Genomic DNA, 22,402 nt, shown 5'->3' with positions numbered 1-22,402 from the left:
CCCTAGCATGCAGCATATGAGACTAATTAAATATGTGTTTCTTGAATTGAAGTGAATTATTTATTTCACCTAATGTAAAAAAAATGTTATAACACTGATAAAGTGTTCCTGGTTGAAAAGCAGGTCATGAATATTCTTTCTCATCTTTCTACCAAGAATGTCTCTTTTTTTCCTCCAAGGAAATAAAGCTATTTATTGTTATATAACTTTGTATTGCTAAATAGTAATGCACTTTATTGTATAGAGGAATGCATTTTTGATTTACAAGATGTTAATAAGTCAAAGTCCAAGGTTTCTTGTAGAGTAATGGAAGTACTTCCTAATGATTGTCCATGGCTCAGCCAAGAATCTCTTTTCACAAAAGGTCTTTAGTTTCAGTATTGAGTACCCTGGAAAAGCAGGGAACAATTTTAAAAAACAGAATTAAGAACATCATTAAAGCCTTATTGGGAGAGACTTTGTACATATTTCTAGAATTTCACTTTTTCCAATTAACCTGTCAGAGAAGTGTCACTTGATGTTGTGCTTACCACCTAACAGAAATAAATGGGAGCTGGATGTTAGACTTGCTTCACTGAGTGGAAGAGAAATTAAGGTTTGTGAGCATGAACAAAAGATTATCTGAAGGAAAGTGATGAGGAAAAAAACCCAGAAAATATTGGAACAGTGCCAGCTCAAAGTGGTATTATCCAAGAAGAAATTGACTACATTGGATGCATTCTAACTAGCAGCAAGATGAAAAATTTGCATATGTTAACCAACCACTTTTTTTTTAAAACAAAAGAAAGTCAGAAAAGTCAAAGGTGAATATTTTGAACATTTAATTTTGCTAATGGGTCTGCAATTCTCTTAATCAAGAGACCATGTGGTATCATGGGAAGACCACTGAGCCAGGATTCCAAATGCCAGATCACTGCACTTCTCTGCGACCCAGGTTTCTCTCGTGTCTAAAGTGGATAATAATTCCTTCACTGCCTACTTTACATGCCTATTGGAAAGTAAGTATTTTGTTAAATCTTAAAATGGCTCTGTGGGATACCATCACAGATGACAGCAAGTGAACAGAAGGCCCCTCTGCATGTACCTTCCTATGGGGTCTGGCAACAGCAAGCTTTGGCCCCCAATTAACTGAGGAGGAGACGTCAGAGTGGTGAAGACAGCTTTCAAAGGAGGAAACTGGGATCCTGTGGATGAGGGTAGGGATTCATATGAAGGCACCCTGGGAACCAGGTGCAGAGGCAGGATTCAAATCCAGAATCCCTCATTTACTGGACCTGCTAATCTCCAATTTCTGATATTTGAAAAAAGTATTTTGTTTGTTTTGTTTTGTTTTTTGGGGGTGCAGGGCAGTGAGGGTTAAGTGACTTGCTCAGGGTCACACAGCTAGCAAGTGCCACTTGTGTGAGGTCAGATTTGAACTCAGGTCCTCCTGAATCCAGGGCCAGTGCTTTATCCACTGCACCACCTAGATGCTCCCCACCAAAGTGTTTTTTACAAAAATTTTGGAACAACTACAGGGCCCATGTCAGAAGTCCTTGAATACCTCCATCTGGAACCATTACAGCCACCATTGAGCCACCCAATTCCATCTTGAGGGAAGACACATTGAAGAGGATGAGTCATTTTAAGTGTATTTGCTATGGAATTGAAATGTGCAGCCCACAGTTGACTAACAGTTTTACTTCTCTTCCTGGAAAAGTAATAGATTCCCAAAAGTCACTCCTGTGTATTTAATCCTGTTTAATAGGAATTTGAAATTTCAGCTCTTAATGCCTTCAGTCTGACCTTTCTTATTGAGAACAAGGAAGAGAAACAGAAAATTTGTGATGAACGCACCAATTTTTACATGATCTACTGTGAAACAGTTTTGTATAGCAATCTGTTAGGGAAAAACTGGTCAGTCAGTTCCTTTTCCAAATTGATGATCACTGGAAATGGTTTCAAAGGAATTCAAGGAAAATTATTAACAAGATTTCTTCAGAAGAAAAGATAAATTAATCCTACATGACAAAGATTTTAAAAGAAATAGTGGAGATTGAATTTCCTTAGATATTAGAATATATGGAAATATTTAATGATACCACCATCTATTGTTTTCCTGTACAAAAGCTAAAAGAATTCTTGGGTGGAGTGCGGATGTTGCAAGAAGAGCCAGATTATTCAGAATATGAGGCAACTAGAAATCATTAAGGAACCAGAGGAAGTCAACTTAACTCTTTCTGGGATAACATTAATTGACAACAATAATTTGCCATTATGGTACAATGGACAGAAGCACAGAGCCATGAAGGACCTGGGCTTAAGTCTTGCCTCAGATCCAGATGGTTACACAGCTAGTATGTGTCAGTGTGTCATAGAAAAGACCAACCGAGGTATGTGTGTATGCATACATATGTACACAAACATATGTGTACATGTCTATATAATAATGTCTTAAAAATTTTCATATAGGCATAATATAGATACATATATATGTACTGGTGTGAGTAAAATGTAGATATGCACTCGCAGAAACAGTGCCCACAGTGATAATTCTCCCTCACTAATGAAATCATAGGTTTAAATCCTCCTCCAACCCCAAAGTATAAAAATTCTGATAAAGTGCCAGTTTATGAATATTTATTAATTGTATTCAAATATTATTTTCATATCGCTTTCCTTTCTAGATATGTTCATCTGCCTACCAAGACAACTGTAATTTAAACCCAAACAAAAAAATATATAAAAGAGAAAAAGTTTAGTTTAGTAAAACTAATTAATACATCAACCATGTCTGATATGCAAAGTACATACACAGCCTCATATCATAGTATCCTCCCTCTTATGGGAAGGATGTGTATTTTCTCATCTTTTTCTCATTGTGGTCATTATAATTGAACAATTGCACTTTTTTAACTTTCTTTATTTTAGTCTTTGTTTCCCTCATTCCATTTACTTCATTTTGCTTCAGTTCGTAAGTTTCCCCATGTGCACTGGCATTTGTCATTTCTTAAGGCATAGTAACATTCCATCCATTATATTTTTGTGTGACCATTTATTTTGCCATTTCTCAATATATGAATATCTATTTTGTTTTGAATTCTTTGTTACTATAAAAATTACTATCATAAATATTTAGGTATAAATGGTACCTTTTTCTGTCTTTAATCTCAGAGTAAATAGTTAACAGTTGGATCTCTATGATAATTGGTCATAAATTTTATCTCAAGAGGATACTAGAGATCAAATTTTCCATTAGATTAAATTTTAATTTCCTTGATTTCAGGAGCAGTATCTTTCTTTTTGGTTTTAGAAAACCATACTAGAAACTAAACAGAAAAATAAGGTAATAAAAACTGTGAAATATGGCAATAATACAAGAGTTAGGAAACAAGAATCCTGGCTTTACCTTTGCTGTCAACGGAATTTTGGAAAAGTTGATCAGCCTCTATGGGCATCATTTTCCCACCTGTAGAATGAACAGTTTGGATAAAATGATCACCAAAATGACTTTCAGCCCTAAAATTTGGGCATATGATAAAGACAATGATCCAAATGTGCATTAAGGGAAAGATATTTAAAATATTCACTTTAATCTTTAAGAAGTCTCAGTTTAGTGTATAATTGTTTGAAAATGTAGGTACACATCTTTCTTGTCAATTATCCAGGGGAAAAATTAGGAATAATAATAACACACATTTCTTTAAATTTCTCAATGTTCTTTCCTCACAAGCTTTTGAAGTAGAAAGAATCATGAAATAAATACATTTTGATAGCGTATTAGTGAACCAGATTTTTTCTTATTTTCAGCTGTTTCCTGTGGCATGCCAGAATCTCCTGGAAATGGATCATTTATGGGTAATGAGTTCACTTTGGACAGTAAAGTGAATTACGAATGTAATGAAGGCTTCAGGCTAGAATCTAGTCAACAAGGAACGGCAACTTGTCAAGAAGATGGATTGTGGAGTAACAAAGGAAAGCCACCCACCTGTAAACGTAAGTATTCACATAGTTTCACCTCATCTTTCTAGTTCAACTAGGAAAATTATCCATGGGAAGTTTTAATTTTAATGTTTCAAGGTTCTATAGTATACCATGAAACCTTAGAGTCTTAGGATTGTCAGCATTAGAATTAAACCAACTGCCTCTGCACAAAGTACCATGTATTACAGTGCCCTGTATTTAGCTATTGGTTATGTTTGTTATATTATATTGTGTTGTACCTCATTTATTTTTTGGCTAGAATATAGAGTACATGAAAGGGAATTATATGAAATAATTCTGGAATTGGTAGATTTGAAGCCTACCATGGAAGATTAATCAATCCATCAAGCAAAAAGCATTTATTAAATGCTTATTATGCGCTAGAGTTAATATATTCTACGAGGTGGAGATATAAAAAAAAAGAAATGCAATATTTTCCCTCAAAGAGTTTGCATTCTAAAAAGGAAGACAACATGATTATATATATATATATATATATATACACACACACACACACACACACACACACACACACACACACACACACACACACATACATACTGTAAGGGGCTAAAATTCTAGCTAGTCTGTCTAAAATATCTAATGAGTGGTTGCCAATAAATTATAAGCTTTAGCAAGAGTTTAGATTTTTAAGCATTTATTAAGGAGAATAAGAATTTGGTGAAGAGAGAGAGAAAGGCCTAGATTCATCTATCTATCAAAAGAAGAGCACATTTTAGCTCCACTCTCCATGAGAGTCCTCATGAAAAAAGCGTGAGCCACCTCCTTTATCCCTCAAACCTCGTGTGAAACTGGGCACATCCTATCCACTTGCACACACATCTCAAAGCTGAATTGGCTGGTAGCCTTGATTGACAGTACCCACGAGCAAACATCACTTCCTGATGCCAAGAAAAGCTGCATGGCTTGCCCACAGACACCTTCTCCCCATGGAAAAGCTTTCCTACAGTAACTCTCCAGCAGGTGGCACCATTCCAATAGTTACAGTTCCCCCTTTGTTGATTCGAGGAACATGCAGTGTTTCCTTGACAAAACAGTAAAAAACAACAGAATATGATACCCTATGTTAACAAACAATATGTCAATAACAATATAGAAAATGGAGAAAGGGGAAATTATGTGCAGAGGGACGGTCCCTCATGAACCCACAATTTGACACAGTCTGCAGAGGGTGGGCCTCTGCAGAGAATACACATTACAAATGGTGTATATAATAACAGAAGGGAAAAACAACAACAACAACAACAACAAAACTGTTCATTTAAAGTCTTTGAAAGTCTTTTCTTAGATGATTCTTGGGATGTCCTCTGGGTGTAGTCGTGGAATGGAAGTCTTTTCAGGGGTTGATGTGTGGATGCTGGTAATCAGCCAGGAAACTTTCCTACAAAATTGAGCTTAACCCAACTTTAAAATAGCTTTGTCAATAATCAAATCAAACAATGAGAGTTCTCAAAAACATATCTAAAGGAATTCAGAATCTTAGTTGTTATACATGAAACATATAATAAAACAAAAATTGAAACATTCTCTAAAACTTAATATTACTACAGTAATTTTTATCTTTGTTTCATCACTTTTTGCATCATCTGCCTAATTATCTTCATGCCATTATGAGAAGTTAAAAAATCTAATATAAGTGGTAACATATGTCAAGGCCAAATTCAACACTGTATTTATCATGACACCTGAGATAATTATGGGGCTTACCATAAAAGAACAGAGAAATGATGGGATATGAGCATTCCCACACTTGAGCAATATATACTGCCCATGCAATATGCCAGGATTAAAATAGGTAGATGGGATATAGCTTCATGCCACCGAACATTTTGGAGGAAACTGAATCAGACTTAAGCATGGGATTGAGACATCCATGGCATCAGGCATAAAGGAGGGGGCATAGAAGCCAGGTGTAGAATGAGATGGGTGGGATGAAAACTTCTAGCCATCTGTACAATATTGTGGGGAAACATTAAACCAAGAGAAACCAACCTCAATGTTTGTCAAAAGCCGTTCCCTTGGCTGTACCTTGACTTCATGCATGTCTCCCCTCATGTGACAGTTCAGTGTCTGCTCTTGCATGTATTCCTCTTGTGATCGGATAGAATCTTGGCCAATTGGCATCTGATAACTCAGAATGAAGGCAATTAATGTCTTAAATGGTAAATTCCCATAATCCAAGTCTCACATGGATTAAAAAATTGAGGATAATAATTATCACAGAAAATATGAATGTACCTTGAGTCAGAATATAATATAAAAATATGCAATAATTCCAAATAATACTTTTTTTCTTATTAAGTATGCAATTACATTTTTGAAAAACTGGAACATATTTAAATACAAGTTAAAACACAACATAATCTTAAAGAAAACTTTTTTTTTGAAAAAAGAAAACTTTTACAAATGTTCCCCTCTTTTTTAAAAATATGCTTATCAAAAATAATACTTCTAGAATCAATTAACAATTGCCATGACAACCAATTTGCCAGGGAAATGCTTTATAGAGTTTGATCAAATAATCAGTTGGAAAACAAACAAACAATTTAGAATATGGGAGCACAATACTCCTAGAGTTAATATTGTATTATGAAATCAAAACCATCTTGCATAGTTTCAAAAACAGAGATAAATAAATACAACAAAATACACATGGAAGAATAAAAGACAATAAAATTCAAATTAGGGAAATCTAAATGAATATGAACTTAACATTAATAAGAGTATTACAAAATATAAACTTGATCACATGACTATAAAAAGCTTTTACAAATATTCTCCCCCTTGTTTTAAGCTAAGTATAAGACACAATCTTAAAAGCATGAAAATCTCCATGAAAATAAACCCATTACGTTAATTTCAAAATGTAGATGTAATAGCATAGAAATCCTATATAACCTCTGAACTGACATTATTTCTCTGAGTGAATTTAGAATGTTTTTGATTCCGATATCTAAAATCCCCAGTACTCATATCAATACCTTGCTGTTTACTTATACATTTCTGCAAAATATGTCTTCCTGAAATTTGATGATGATTGTCATTTTTATTCAGCTTAAGTTTGTATTCTTTAACCCCTCCTATTTTCTCTGTAGGTCCTTTCATAATATAAATGCTTTATAAGGTTACTAATTAAAGACAAAAGCAGATTAACAAAATTATGAACAAATTGAGCATATCTGGAATTTAAAGGGTTTTCTAAGGTTAGTTTGGGAGAACCACAGCAGGTCGAGTCAAAATCATAGCTTAGCAGGGGCAGGTTGTTTGCTGGAAATACAGGTAGAGAAGGGTGCACATGTGCAAGGTCAAGACCTGAGAAAGGTGGATTAGATCCTGTGACCTCCTGGGCAGGAGGATCAAGGGGCATGGCCATGGGAGGAGTAGGAGATGGTGCCAGAGGAGGGGGAGGAGGTGGGGTCCCAAGAGGAGGAGAGGAACCAGAACAATTTGAATCAGGCTTGGTTTCAGACTCAGGCCTGGTTTCCCCTTCCCCCCTTGCTAGGGGAATATAGGCTTCTAGAGTCTGGGTCAGTGCCTCCAGGCATGTAAAATTAGAGCAACACTTAGTGTCACAATTTTGAAAAGTTGTAGGAGTTAGAGCTTTCTCTAAAAAGGCATGGTTGGAAGGGGGGTGGGGATATTTATATTCCCTTTTGTGAGCACCTTGCTGGCTCTTCTAACAAAAATAAAAATAAAAATAGAAAATCCACAAAAACAAACACTAACATGATCTTATCCCCCATTTGTCTGGTTAAACAATCTAAAATCAGAAATAGGGTACTTAGGGAGTTGAAAAATCCCATTTGAAAATTTAAATAGAAAACAGCCGGGTACTTAGTAGAACTTTAGAGTTGAAAGGTACAGGGTAGGGGAAATTTCTTACCCAACCGGAAGATCAAAAGATTGAGATTCAGCTTTCCTCATTGTGGTCAGCCATCTGTAAGGGGCTAAAATTCTAACTAGTCTGTATAAAATATCTAACGAGTGGTTGCCAATAAATTATAAGCTTTAGCAAGAGTTTAGACTTTTAAGCATTTATTACAGAAAATAAGAATTTGGTGAAGAGAGAGAAAAAAGGCCTAGATTCCTCTATCAAAGGCAGAGCACATTTTAGCTCCACTCTCCATGAGAGTCCTCAGAAAAAAAGAGTGAGCCACATCTCCTTCATCCCACAAGCCTCCTGTGAAACTGGGAACATTCCATCCACTCACATACACAGCTCCAAGCTAATTGGCTGGTAGCCTTGACTGACAGTATCCACCAGCAAACGTCAGTTCCTGACTCTAGGGAACTGACCTTCCAAACAACATGGCTTGCTGTCAGACACCTTCTCCTCATGGAGAAGCTTTCCTACAGTAATTCTCCAACAGGTGGTGTCATTCCAATCATTACAATACATACATCTATGTCTATGTCTATATCTATATTGAGAGAGAGAGCGAGAAAATACAGAATATATAAAAATGGGTACAAGCTAGTATGGGGAGCATCTGGGTTATCAAGAAATATTGCATTGAGTAGAGTCTTGAAGAAACCAGAGTTTCCAGAGACAGAGTTGAGGCATGTTCCAAACATGGCAGACAACTGATACAAGGACATAGAAAGGAAGGATGGTGTATCATCTATACAGAATAATGAGTAGACCAGTATGGCAGGATTGTAGAATACAGAGGGAAGAAATATAAGAGTAAGAATAAATAAGAAGACTTGGGAAAATAGGATGGGGCCAATTTCTGAAGATATTTACATGCTAAGCAGAAAAATTTGTATTTGATCCTAGAGGTAATAGGAATTAAGGAATTTTTATTTTATCCCAAAGGCAATAGGGAGTCAATGATTTTTTTTTGACTAGCTAAAGGACACAGTTGAATTTCTATACTAGGATAATTATTTTGTCAGCTTTCTGAATGATAGATTAGAGATTAAAAAGACTGGACGCAGAACAATTAGGAGGGTATTACAATATCTTAGGCCTATTAAAAAAGGTAGTTAGCACTATGGAGAGACAAGGATTGATATAGAGAAAACAGTGATATTGCCAATGTGAAATCAACAGGGGTAAGTAAGTGATTCAATATATAGGGTAAAGGAGAGGGAAGAAAGAAAAATGACTCCAAAGTTATCAATTATAACAACTGGGAGGGGCAGCTATGTGGAACAGTGGATAAAGCACTTGCCCTGGATTCAGGAGAACCTGAATTCAAATCCAGTCTAAGACACTTGACACTTACTAGCTGTGTGATCCTGGACAAGTCACTTAACCCTCATTGTTCCGCAAAAAAAAAAAAAAAAGGATGTACAGAGATTGAATATGGTTTTAAACATGATGAATTTAAGGTGTCCATGGGACATCCATTCAGTGATGTTAAACAGGCAATTAAACATCAAGTAATAGAGTAAATAAGATAAATAGATTTTGGATATATAGATTTGAGAACTACACTGATAGTTAAAGCCACAGGAGAAGATGGGATAATGCAGGGAGAGGGTATAAAAAGAGAAAACCTAAAATGATGAATTATCAAAAAGAGACCATGGAAGCTAAGTCATGTTAGGAGAAGAACCAGGGAAGAATAATGTAATGTAAAACAAAGGAGCAGATAACACTCAAGAGAAAGGAGATAATCAGTGGTTCAAACAACCGGAATATTGAGAAACATGCACATGACAAGTTAGAGGTTATTGAAGAAATCAATTTCAGTAGACTGGAGGGGTTAGAAATCAGATTTCAAATGGGTTGAAGAATAATTACATGGAGAGAAATAGGAGAAAACATATGGACTTAAAAATAAAAGAAATTTGTCAGTAAAGGGAGGGGGAAATATTTAATGAGAATTGAGGGAATGGTACTTACCAGTTGTATGACCCAGCGTAAACTACTTAACATCTCTCAGCTTAGGACTCCTCAAATGTAAAGTGAGGACAATAATTGCACTTACCTCATTGGAGTGTTATGAGGGTCAAAAGTGGTAACACATGTAAAGCTCTTCACAAACCTTCAAATATTATATAAATAATATATATTGTTATCTGGCTGTCATCATCATTTTCATTAGGTCATTGGAAATTTGTTTTTGTTCTTGTTTTTTTGAATAGAAAAGACAAGAACATGTTTGTCTTCTTAGTTCTTGTTAGTAGTAGGGAAGGAATTACTAGTGGGGAAAATATTCAAGATGAGAAAAAGGAAAAGATTGATAAAGCAAACTTCTTGGAAGAAGTGGGAAGGAGGTGATTGAGGACACAAACTAAGGAGTTTGCAGCACTAAGGAAAAGGGTGAATTCATCCCCTAAAAGTGTAAAGCAGAATTTAGATAAAGGCACAGTGACTTGTTGAGCCATGTGTTTGGGGACAGCGAGTGGCAGGTGCTGGTGACAGAACTCACTATACATTAAGTCAAGTCAAATCAATGACCATTTATTGTGTCTCCTATGTGCCAGGTACTGTACTAAAACACTGAGGGTATAAAGACTGGTATAATACAGTGCCTACCATTAAGGAGCTTGTATCCTAAAGGGGAGACAACATAAACAATTCTGTACAAACAAGATTGTATACAGGATAAATTAATAAAATCAACAAGAGAAGACACTAACATAAGCGGGGATCAGAAAAGATATAGATGTCCTCAATCCTCCCAGTAACATAATAGAAGGGATTAATTCTTTGTTAAAGAAAAAGAATGATGTAGGATTGGATTTGGGGGACTTAAAAAGTTTTCAAATAGCTGCCTTGGGAAGTATAAAACAGAAAATATCTCCTTCTTCTTCCCAATTTTCCTATTATCATCAAGTACCCACAACCATCCTCTTAGTCATCCGGGATCCAAACCTTGGTGTCATCCTTTACTACTCACACACACTCACCCTGTATATCTAGTCTATTGTTGAATCATTGGTTCCATCTTCATTTCTATTTAATATAGCTCTCTTCTCTCTGTTCACACTGGCAAAATCCTTTATCAGCTCATGCCTGGATTATTGCAATATTTCCTTCTGGTTGGATTTCTTGCTTTAAGTTTCTCTCTACTCCAACTCATCCTCTACTCAACTGCCAAAATAATTTACCTAAAGCACAGGTGAGAACATGCCACCCCACAACTCCATAAGCTTCAATGGGGTCATTACCAATAGGATCAAATATACATTTAAAACCATTTACAACCTGGTCCCTTCTTATTTTATGATACTTTGCTTGCCTCCAAACACTCAATGATTCTGTCACACTGGATTACTTGATATTCCTCACACAGAATGCTCCGCCTCCTTTCTCTATGCCTTTGCACAATCTGACCCCCATGCCCTCGATGCTTACCCTCCTCATTTCTGCCTTATATCTTCCTTCAACACTGAGCTCAAATCCAGCCTTCTGCAGGAGGCCTCCCCGACCTTATTCCACTTCTAGTGCTGCCATGTGCTCTATGTATATCTACTCTGTTCATAGATATTTAAATGCTGTCTCTCCTGTTAGAATGTGAGCTCTTTGAGGGCAAGGACAGTGATTTTGGTTTTGTTTGCTTTTTTTTTTTTTCAAATCTCCAATACGAAGCACAATGCCTGGCACATAATAAGTGCTTAATGAGGGCTTACTGATTGATTGACTGAATCTGGTCTGTTCCTGCTAATTACATAGTGAATCATATAAATTGAAACCATAATCACTAGAATCAGTATAAATCAGCACTTTCCAAGAAGCATGACTAAAGTGTTATAGGGTTGTAGAGGAAAAGAAGAAAACTTCTGTGAAGGAGGATAAAGGAAGGTTCCTTACTGGATATTTCATCTGAACTGGGTCTTTAAATGTGGTCAGGATTAGGCAGAGTTTTGAAAAAAAAATAAGGTGGATTGGCATGAGAAAAGATGTGGATACAGAAATTAGGGACTGCATTTATGGAATGCCAATTAGTCTACTTTAACTGTAATATAGAGTGTATGAAGGATATTTGTACAAGAAAAAGTGGTAAAGGCAGATTGGCACTAAATTTTGTATGGCCTTAAGGTTTTAAGCTTCAGTGATTTGCAGAATGAAGCCATCATTTGTAGAAATAGGGAAATCAGGAGAGAGAGCCAGTTTGGTAGGGGGCGGAGAGTATTGAGTTCATTATTACACAAAGAATCATAGCAAGTTAGATCTGGAAGGATTGTGTAACCTCAGGGATTATGAAGACTGAATTCTTCATTCTGAAAGTTAGGTCACAGATGTAAAACAACGTGGTTTTGTCACCCATCTAGTAGTGTCAGAGCCAGGATGCAAATATAAACCTATTGATTCCAATCTCATGGTTCTTTCCACTGTACTATACTGCACATTTTACTGTATCTCATGTGTCAAGACATTTTTAATGACTCCAAGAAAATAGAATGATGATCATTTTTTTGGACTGTCACCTAACTGGAGAAAAGTCTATTTAAAATGAATTCCTATATGTTTCTATCAAGAAAAAGAACAACTACTTGCATTCCAGCTAAGAATAGAAAACAAATTGCCCCATTTGTCCTAAGATCATCTATTTTTAGAGAAAGTATGGATAATGTATTCAACCATTCAAAATGATGGTTCAGTCATTTGGAGCATTGTCTTCAGGAGATTTTGACCAGTCCTGAGATAAATGTCCCTGGTATTTTTTTTTTAATCATCCCATGTAGACATTTCTTTTTTTGCAATGTAGACATTTCTGAGACATGTGACTGACTTACATTGTCAGGACTCTGAAATGGCCCAACTAGTAGTGCCTAAGAGCTCAATGGTCCTTATATTTTATCTCAGTAAAGAGATTTATTTTCTAAGTTCTACTAATTTTTATTCTCAAAGTACCTTCTTTGACATATTGCTAGTAGCTAGAATTCTAGGAATATATTTGTAAGTGAAAGTACAATAGAACTAAAATTAAATTAATTCTTTTAATTTGCCACTTAACAGTAATGTCTATTGTTTTCATTGTAACATAGTTGTTAATTACTGATTTCATTAATAGGCATCCATTCATTGGAGTTAGTTTATTATTAGAAACAGTATTGCTAGGCATAAAGTGTCTCACTGATCTAAGTTTAGTTCTCTAAATAAAAAAAGCCTCATAATGTACATAGACTAGGTTTAGATCTCAGGAGTCAGGGAGATTTGAAATTGAGTCTTATGTCTGAGACATAATAGATTCGTAATGATGGGTCCCACTCTGTGAATCCTCTTACCTTTTCAGTGTCACTGAGACTACAAGTTACAGATAAGTGGCTTATCTACTCCAGTGGAAAGAGCTGAGAATGTTCTATGCTGATGAAATCGCAGGGACTCCAGTGTCCATATCTTATAGCCAAAAGTCAAATACAGCATATATCATCTACCCATACTGGAATTTGTTACCTGAATTGAAGATAATAAGGAATCATCTTTTCTATAGATTTTACTGAATTTTATAGGCTATTAATTGACTAGATATGTATGTTATTTTTATCAAGTCCTGAAATAAATTAAACTCATAAGTGGAGAAATAAGGTACTTTTAATAGAAATAACAGGGTCCTAAGCCAGTAAACTTGGGGTCACCCACATCTGAATACATGGATGTCCAGTAGGGAAACTTACAGAAAAAAAGCTTATATACTTTTAGTAGGAAAGGGAGAGGAGGGCCAAATGAGGTTTGCATGGGGGGTGGGGGGGGCTGGTTATGAGACCTTATTCACCTTTGGCAATTTGGCAAGAATACCCACTCATTCTGGTTAATTTATCTTTTGTGGATCTAACTTGCCATAAATCTCAGTGAACAGGACAATAGAAGCTAAAATCCAACTCAAGTTAGGCTCCTTTACAAGGTAAGATCCTAGGGTAGGGACTTACTGTGTGGTTGACCTCAATCCAATGGCCATAAGGGATGGATGCTGGAATCCCTGTGATTTTATCGGCAAAGTTCTCAGCTCCTTTCACTGGAGCTTAAGAGTAAGAATTCAAGGACATTACTAGAATTCTGATGTTATTAGTATTATTAAGAGGGAGTAGTAGGTAATACATAAGTAATTGTGTATTTTATAAAAATTTTCCCGTCATTTTTCTCTCTATAAAAATTCAAGTTTTGTTAAAAAAAATAATCAAATTTTGACTAAAGGCCAAGAGATATTTAATAACCAGAAAACTTTCTTGCACATGCAGTATAAGTTTTTAAGTCACTAAAGTAATTAAGTGAATAATTTGAATATGCAAAGTTGTGAGATTTGATAATTTAGCAATAAAAATGTTTAAAATTTTGAAAGTACTTCTTCCCCTCCAAATCCTCTCTGTTCTGTTTTGTGTAAAGTACACTTAGAAATGATTGCTTCAGTCAGTAGTAATACAAAGCTTCATTTTAACATTTGCAAACCAATAAATACTATTTTTCTTCCTCTTTCAAGAGGCCCATTCCTCTAAAGCTTAAGTAACTTAAGGATAAGTAGATATAATCAAAATATGAAAATATCTTAGAATTTAAAAGCTTAATGTGTCTATTAGCTTTTTTAAAAAAGTTGCTTTACTGAGAGGAAAGAATAATAAAAGGAATTAAATGGGTTGAACTAGATGATCTCTAAGACCCCTTAAACTTCTAACATTCTGAAAATTCTGAGTTTCTAAATTAGAGGGTATACACACAATAAGAAAAGTATCCTTATATTATGTTGTTCTTTGAGAAGCCAAACCTTTTGGATGATATGGTAACGTGAGACAATTCCATGATTCTTGAACTATAGGGAAGTCAGTAGATAAATACATTCTATCTCTAGAGAGGCAGCATTTCAGCTTTGATAAGTAGTAAATGTCCCACACAAATGTAAATGGTAAATGTATTGGCTCATTCTACCCATAGGTTTGCTAAAATGAAGGCTGTAATAAATAAATGTGGTGAGGTTTGCACACTCTCTCCAGCAATATATATCCCTGAGGCAGAAGTTTGAGGCTCATTTCTTTTCATTTTAATTATTTACTTAGACTAGTTTTGGATCATTGAAGATCTGATTCATGTTGGTTACATAACAAAACAAGGGAGGGTCATTGGTATTAATGTCCTGGATTTAATGGTATGACACAATGATGAATAGATATGCATTATATACATTGTATTTAGAGGAAAGTCAGACCCAGTCAACTTCTTACTTAATGATGAGGCTATTCTGAATTTGTAATTCATGAATTATATAGCATATTGATATGTTTATTTTTGGTTTCAAGTTACTTTACAATGATTAGTAATGTAAGAAAAGCCCATAAAAACTTTGAACTTTATTCAATATACAGGGAATTTAGTATAATATTCTTTTGGACCTTATTCAAAGAGGCTTGGTTAATACAATATTAAAAGGGCCTGATTTTAAGGTTTTCCCTCTAATATGATCACACAGAATGAACTCTGAACATTATGGACTGGCTAGAGTACATTTTATAATTCTATTCAACAGATAGTATGAATAAATACTTTTAAAATTTGTTATTGCTACCTATGATTTATTATTACTATCTGTATAATATCTATATATATATATTTCACTTAATTTTGAAAAAAAATCGTCAGTTTCATACTGTTAAGATCATTTACAACATTGAAGTGAAAATCCTGTATTCATTGTCATTTAGTGATTATAAGGATAAAAGTCATTTTCTAGAGGTTGGAGTAGATCTCAGAGACTATCTAGACCGTGCTTTCCTAGCATAGGCATGACCTCTACAATATAAATTCAATAACCATTTAAAATCTATCATTAAAAGGCAGTTAGAGGGCATGATAGAGTCTTGAACTTGGAGTTAGGAAGACTTGAATTCTAATCCAGCCTTAGATGCTTACTAGGTATATGACCCTGGATAAGTCACTTAACCTTTGTTTGCCTCAGTTTCCTCAACTGTAAAAAAGGGATAATAATAGCACCTACCAGCAGCATTGTTTTGAGAATCAGCTAAGATTTTTATAAAGGGCTTAGCTTGGTGCCTGGCACATAGTAAGCACTATATAAATGCCTACTTCCTTCCCCTTCCCCACTGTTAAATGGGGCTTATGAAAGTATCTATTTCCCAGGGTTGTTTTTAGGATAAAATGGGATAATGTTTATAAAGGGTTTTGAAAACCTTAAAGCACTACATAAATGCTAATTTATTGTTATCATCATCATTATTATTAAAGAACATATTCTAGGTATTATGATAGCCACTAGCAATGAACAATGAAGTGACATATGTAAGTCATGGAATATTATATTATCTGAAGACTTAAAAATGGGTATTACTCAAAAGGCAATGGAGAGTCATGTTGTGAGTGTGAGCAGGTTGAAAAACATAACAAATCAAGACAACAAGCATTTATTGAGTCCTTACTCTGTGCCAAGCACTGCACTAAACACTGGGGATATAAATAGCAGTAGAAAGAAAGAAAAACCCTTGCTTTGGGAGCTTGAAGCTTATAGGGAAGCATAACACATAAAATAAAGCTGAAATGGGGCGAGAAGGTAAATGGTGGAGAAAGAAGTCTGGAAAGTCAGGAGAAGGTCCCATCGAGGAATGAAAGGGTAAAGATGTATAGCCTGGGGAAGCTCTGGGGCAAGAGATGACCAGTCAGAGGAAGAGGCTACAGAAGGCTGTTTCAGGATGAGATGACTAATGTAGCATGGTGGGGAAGACATCTTTCAGGATGAGAACACAGCTAGGAAGTAGTGGAGAAAGAAGTCCAAAGAGTCAAGAGAAGATGCAGAGGATTAAAGGAGAATAACAAATAATAAATAAGGAAGCATAAAGAACTCAAGTAAAGGATGGCATCAAAAATGCCAACTGAAAAGATGAACTTGTCCTATTGCAAGAATGAAGGAAAACGGATGGTCAAACCATGCACTCTACTGGTATTCTTAGGTAACAGTCCTCAGGCATGTCTTGGACCTGAGTTTTATTTCATCCCATCATGTGAAGTGAGAATACTAACCTAAGATCAAGACTGGAGGTCTGAGTTCCCCACCTTCAATAAAAGTTTTTGGAAGATTTTTGGAAAAGAAAAGGAGAGGCAGAAGGTGAGGGAAAGAGGGATATAACAAGATCGTCCCCTGATATGGGGAGCAGTAGTGATATCAGTAGTTCCCTTCGTTAAACCAAAGCCTCTAAGCAAGACCATTTGAAGTTAGAGACAAGTAAGAAGTAATAGACTGTGTATGTGTATGTGCATGTATATTTATTTTAGATGATCACTCAGCCAGCTAGAGCCCTGAGAGGAAGACAGATAAGAGGGCCTGCTGCTAATCATGCCCTTTTATTGTGTTTGAGTGCAACTGGGGGTCAGCTAGTGTATGAAGCAGCAGCCCTGGATTCAGGAGAACCTGATTTCAAATCTGACCTCAGACATTTGTCACTTAAACCTCATTGCCCCAAAAAGAAAGAAAGAAAGAAAGAAAGAAAGAAAGAAAGAAAGAAAGAAAGAAAGAAAGAAAGAAAGAAAGAAAGAAAGAAAGAAAGAAAGAAAGGAAGGGGAAAAAAGGAGTGCATCTGACTGATTTCATCTTTTCATAAATATTTGTAGTGGACCCTATCCTTGAATTCCCATGTGACTCCTTGGTTTGGAGCATGATGTAGCCTGGGGAAACTCTGAGAGCTTCACAGAAAAGAGAGACCTTTCCTACTACAAGGCTCTAATACCAACCCACCAACCCACTGTTAATGAAAGTTTGCTTTCCAATTGTAGCATAATTAGAATCCATTCATATGTTTCATAACTATGCTTCCAAGAACAGAAAAACTTTGAACTTGGCACCTTTTCCAATCTACCTCATCAGACACAAGCCTAACAGGGGAATCTCTTAGGTTGAGGTTTATACTACACATACAATGTTGGGAAGAAGCAACAAGGTATTTGGAGTGGCCTCCTTAGGGAACTTATGAACAAAACAAACATGTACAAAAGTTGGGTAGGAGAGGCAGGGCACAGATGGATTGTGATCTATGTCATTAACTCAAACATCCATATCAATAAAGACATCTTGGCATATTTTAGACCATGCAAGTCTCTGCTGTCTACACTGAGGATATAAAGAAAGAAAACTGCTCTCAAGAAGCTTATTATTATTATTGAGTAACATATAATATCATATGAGCAGATGTAAGGGAATATAAAGTCTATATGAGGTCATATAGAGCAATTTCACAGGAGAGAGAGAGAGAGAGAGAGAGAGAGAGCGCACTAATAACTGGAGGAATGTGGAAGAGCCTAATGTAGTGAGGCAGAAACCACTTTTTACTTTTGAATATTTCTCATGATACTTGTCTCCTGATATGGAGTCATAATCATTCTTTCTTCAACTTTCAGGACATCTTCCAGCTTGTTTATGTGGTTGTTCAGTTGTTTTTCAGTTGTGTCCAACTTTTTGTGACCCCACTTGGAGTTTTCTTGGCAGAGATACAGTAATGGTTTGCTAGTGTGTCTGAGACTGGATTTGAACTCATGGAGATAAGTTTTCCTAACTCTAGGCCCAGCCTCTATCCACTGTACCACCTACCTGTCCAGTGTATCTATGTCATTTCTTAAATATGACATCTATAACTAAGCATATTTCTTTATTTTCAGTCAGACCAGTACAGAGTGCCATGTAATCACTTTCTGTCTGCCAGAAATTCCATTTCTCTTCATTTATCCCAAGATTTATTATATAAAGCAGTTTTATCCAAGAGAGGCTCTACATAATCTATTACTACTATCAACAACCACATCATTGAACTACTTTGTTACAAAATTGAAAATTCTTGCTATTGTGATATTTTCCCCTTTTAATGTATAATGTAGAATTTAGTGTCCTCACAAACACATATTCTCATGAAGAGTATTGATTTGTGCTCTAACAAAGCAAAAAAGAAATCCTTAAATGCAAAGGAAAATTTTGGACAAATTGATAATATTATCTAGTGACCCTGAATGACTTTGTCTAGTCTACAAGCTATTTTTGGTACAATATTATCTGGAAACCGTCATAATTGAAAAGTTTATATTACTTTTTTGTTCATGACTAGAGCTTGAAATTAGTTTCATGGCTAATGAACAGCTATAGGCTTCTGTGGCCTACTAAATAATTCAGTGTCAGAATATTTATGATTTTTGAAAGATTTTTTTCTCAAACTGTGTTCAAGGAACCACCATTACCTCAGACTTCCTTGGAGAATGTATAAAAGCAGTTAGCCATGGGGAGTTTGTATGTGTGTGTGTGTGTGTGTGTGTGTGTGTGTGTGTGTGTGTGTGTGAGTGAGATGTAGTAGTGGGAGGAAGAATTGTTTCACAAATGCATCAGAAAATCATTTGAATATGATAGACTGATATTTTTTGTAACCTCTGACATTACGAAGGAAAACCATATAAAAACTATATGAGTTTGACCATTTAAATTGCTTTTCAGCACAGAGAAAAAAGTGATTGTACAAACATTTTTACAAGGCAAATAGACACATTGATTAATGCATTATTGATTTAAAAGCAATAGTAATAATACGTCAGTGCCCCCTGTAAACATTCCTAATTTGTGGGAAATAGTGAAAAAAAGAGGAAACACTTAGAATTGTGGAATGTTTGAGCTAGAATGAACCTTAGAGGACGTTGGTTCCGCTGCCCTCATTTTACTGATGAGAAAAGTGAGGACTAGAGAAGGGAACTAAATTGTTCAAGGGCATATATGCATAAATGAAAGAGCTAGGGGCAGCTAGGTGGCGCAGTGGATATAGCACTGGCCCTGGAATCAGAAGAACCTGAGTTCAAATCTGACCTCAGACACTTGACACTTACTAGCTGTGTGACCCTGGGCAAGTCACTTAACCCCAATTGCCTCACAAAAACAAAAATAACATAAACAAACAAACAAAAATAAATAAATGACAGAGCTATGACCCAAACCCAAATCTTTTGATTCCCAGTCAAGAGATCTTTCTACTGCAACATTCTGCTCTGATGTGAACCTGTTAGGAAGTCTGCTAACTAAAATATGGAATATTAAATAATCCACAAAAATCTGGCATATTATTTTAATAAAGTTTAATGGCAATATATTAACATATAAAACTTGAAGTTTTATAGAACTAATCCAGTAAAACTACCTCATTATGAAGTACTTTAAGGATAACAAAGCACAACTCTTTGAGGTGAGTAATGAAACATCATTCCCACTGTATATATGTGGAAAGATAGGCTCTGAGATGTTGTGTCACACAGCCAGTAAATATTAGAATTGGGAACTGAACTTAAGTTTATACTGTGTTCTCTCTATACATTTAACATATAAGAAACAAAATGTATAGAGATTTTGCTCCAAAATGAATCCTTGGTCCTATTCATGTAAAGTATGTAAAGTAGTAAGTATGAATTTCAGTCCTCTTCATGTTTATTTTATATTTTCACAACAATCAGTATAAAACATAGAATTGGCTAAAAGAATTAGATTAGCAGTATTATGTCCTTATCCATAAAACTTCTACCGAGCAATACCTAATACATAGATCCTAGCAGAGATTATGCTTCTATATTTACAGGATTGTACTACTTAACTGTAATGAAAGCATGATCACAATGGTAATATATGTTATACATAGAAACATTCATGAATGAGCTTCCTTAATACAATCTACATGGCTTTTTTGGTGAAATGTTATTTAACTGTGTTGTATACATTCTTATTCATCCTCTTGTATTTACAATACCAATTCTATAGAATTTGGTCTGAGTTTTATTAAACTCAAAAAGAATCTATATTCCATGTATTTTAAATTTTTGTTGACAAAAGAACATACAATATACTGCACAGAATTATGAGAATTAAAGTGGCACAGTGGACTCATGTTCCTGAGTTCAAATATGACCTCAGTCATTTACTAGCTGTGTGACCTCAAACAAGTCATTTAACTCCTGTTTGCTTCAGTTTCCTTATCTATAAAATGAGCTGAAGATGGAATGGCCAACTACTTCAGTATCTTTGCCAAGAAATCCCCAAATGGCGTCAAGATGAGTCAGACACAACTGAAAAATTGCTGAACAATAATAACAACACTCTCTACTTTCCTATTCTAGTTAAAATATCAATACACCAATAACAATAGATGCTTGATAGTACATAGAACCCTTCAGGATTGAGACTTTATAGCAAATAAAAGCAACTAAGAGGACCTTTTTCTATTTTAAAGTGAATGCCAACACAGTTGCTATAGGGGAAGAACTAAAAAAGGGAGATTGTATTTTTCAAGTTAAAATTTGAATCCATTTTAGATGCAAGTCTAGATTTAAATAAGTCATCGATAGAAAATTAACACCTAGGGGGAAGCTAGGTGGCACAGTGGATAAAGCACCGGCCCTGGATTCAGGAGGACCTGAATTCAAATACAGCCTCAGACATTTGACACTTACTGGCTGTGTGACCCTGGGCAAGTCACTTAACCCTCATTGCCCCCCCCCAATAATAATAATAATAATAATCTTCAGAAAATCAAGACCAAGATGGCTTCTAGACTTGGGATACATTCATTGACTGCTTTAAAGATTATATCCAAGTCATTTATTTCTCTGGACTTCCATATACTCTCATTTGTTGAAGGAACCAGTTATACTCACAAAATTCCATAACTCTCAGGCAAGATTCCTAAAATTTTGTTTTTTCCACTAAGACTACCTTTGCTTCACTTCCCAGTCCCTTTGATCCCAGGATCACCAGGAATACATGGCATTCTTTTTATGTAATAATAGCATTTCCTCCCCTGCCATGATGTTGGTTTTTTAATTTCTCTGTATTTAGGATCCTCTCAATTTTGTCAGTTTCCTTTTTTTTCTGCTGTATTTTGATTTTTGCATTTTGTCTCTCCAAAAAAAAAATTTTAATGTTGTAAACAGAACAGAAGGAAACAAATACAAATCTAGCTATTCTACCATATCTGAAAGAATGTTCTTTGCTTTCTGTACTGTTTTCAAGGCAGTCTCTGAATATTTTCTCATTTGAAGATGATATACAAAAAATATTGTGACACTTCATTGTTTTTCTAGGCAAAATGAAATAAGCTTCTTTCTCATTGTAAAACAAATTTCCTTTGTAAATAGTATCAGGGATGACCTCTGTACATTTCAAAATAGCTATCCACTCTTTGGAAATATCCTTTCTCTCAACAGTAATCACATTTCTAAAGGTCTACCAAGCTGACATCTTTCAAGAGTACTAAAATGTTTATGGGTTCACTGAGAAAGTGTGGCTATGCTAAATTGTTGATTAAGAAGGGGATTAAAGGACAAGAGAAAAGTAATGTGTATAATTCTTTTCTTTCTTTTCTCTCTAATTCTACACATATCCAAATATGAATCCATTTCTTTGGATGGAGTGTAGTAATAGGAAAAGAAGGGCAACATGATGTAAACAGGTAGTGTGGGATTACTTGAATATATCAATATTTTCATGAATCTGAGATTTCATTGATGAGA

General features: G+C 35.3%; 1 protein-coding gene across 1 annotated transcript in view; it reads left to right on the top strand.

Moving 5' to 3' along the window:
* Nucleotides 1-22,402, top strand: part of CSMD1 (CUB and Sushi multiple domains 1) — a 2,580,735-nt gene that overhangs the window by 2,388,124 nt on the left and 170,209 nt on the right. The window contains 1 exon segment of the mRNA XM_043985743.1: nucleotides 3,790-3,975. Within this exon segment, the coding sequence (XP_043841678.1) occupies nucleotides 3,790-3,975 (186 nt within the window).

The sequence above is a fragment of the Dromiciops gliroides genome, chromosome 2 (assembly GCF_019393635.1).
Source record: "Dromiciops gliroides isolate mDroGli1 chromosome 2, mDroGli1.pri, whole genome shotgun sequence".
Lineage (NCBI taxonomy): Eukaryota > Metazoa > Chordata > Mammalia > Microbiotheria > Microbiotheriidae > Dromiciops > Dromiciops gliroides.
This window is presented reverse-complemented; position numbering and strand designations above follow the sequence as displayed.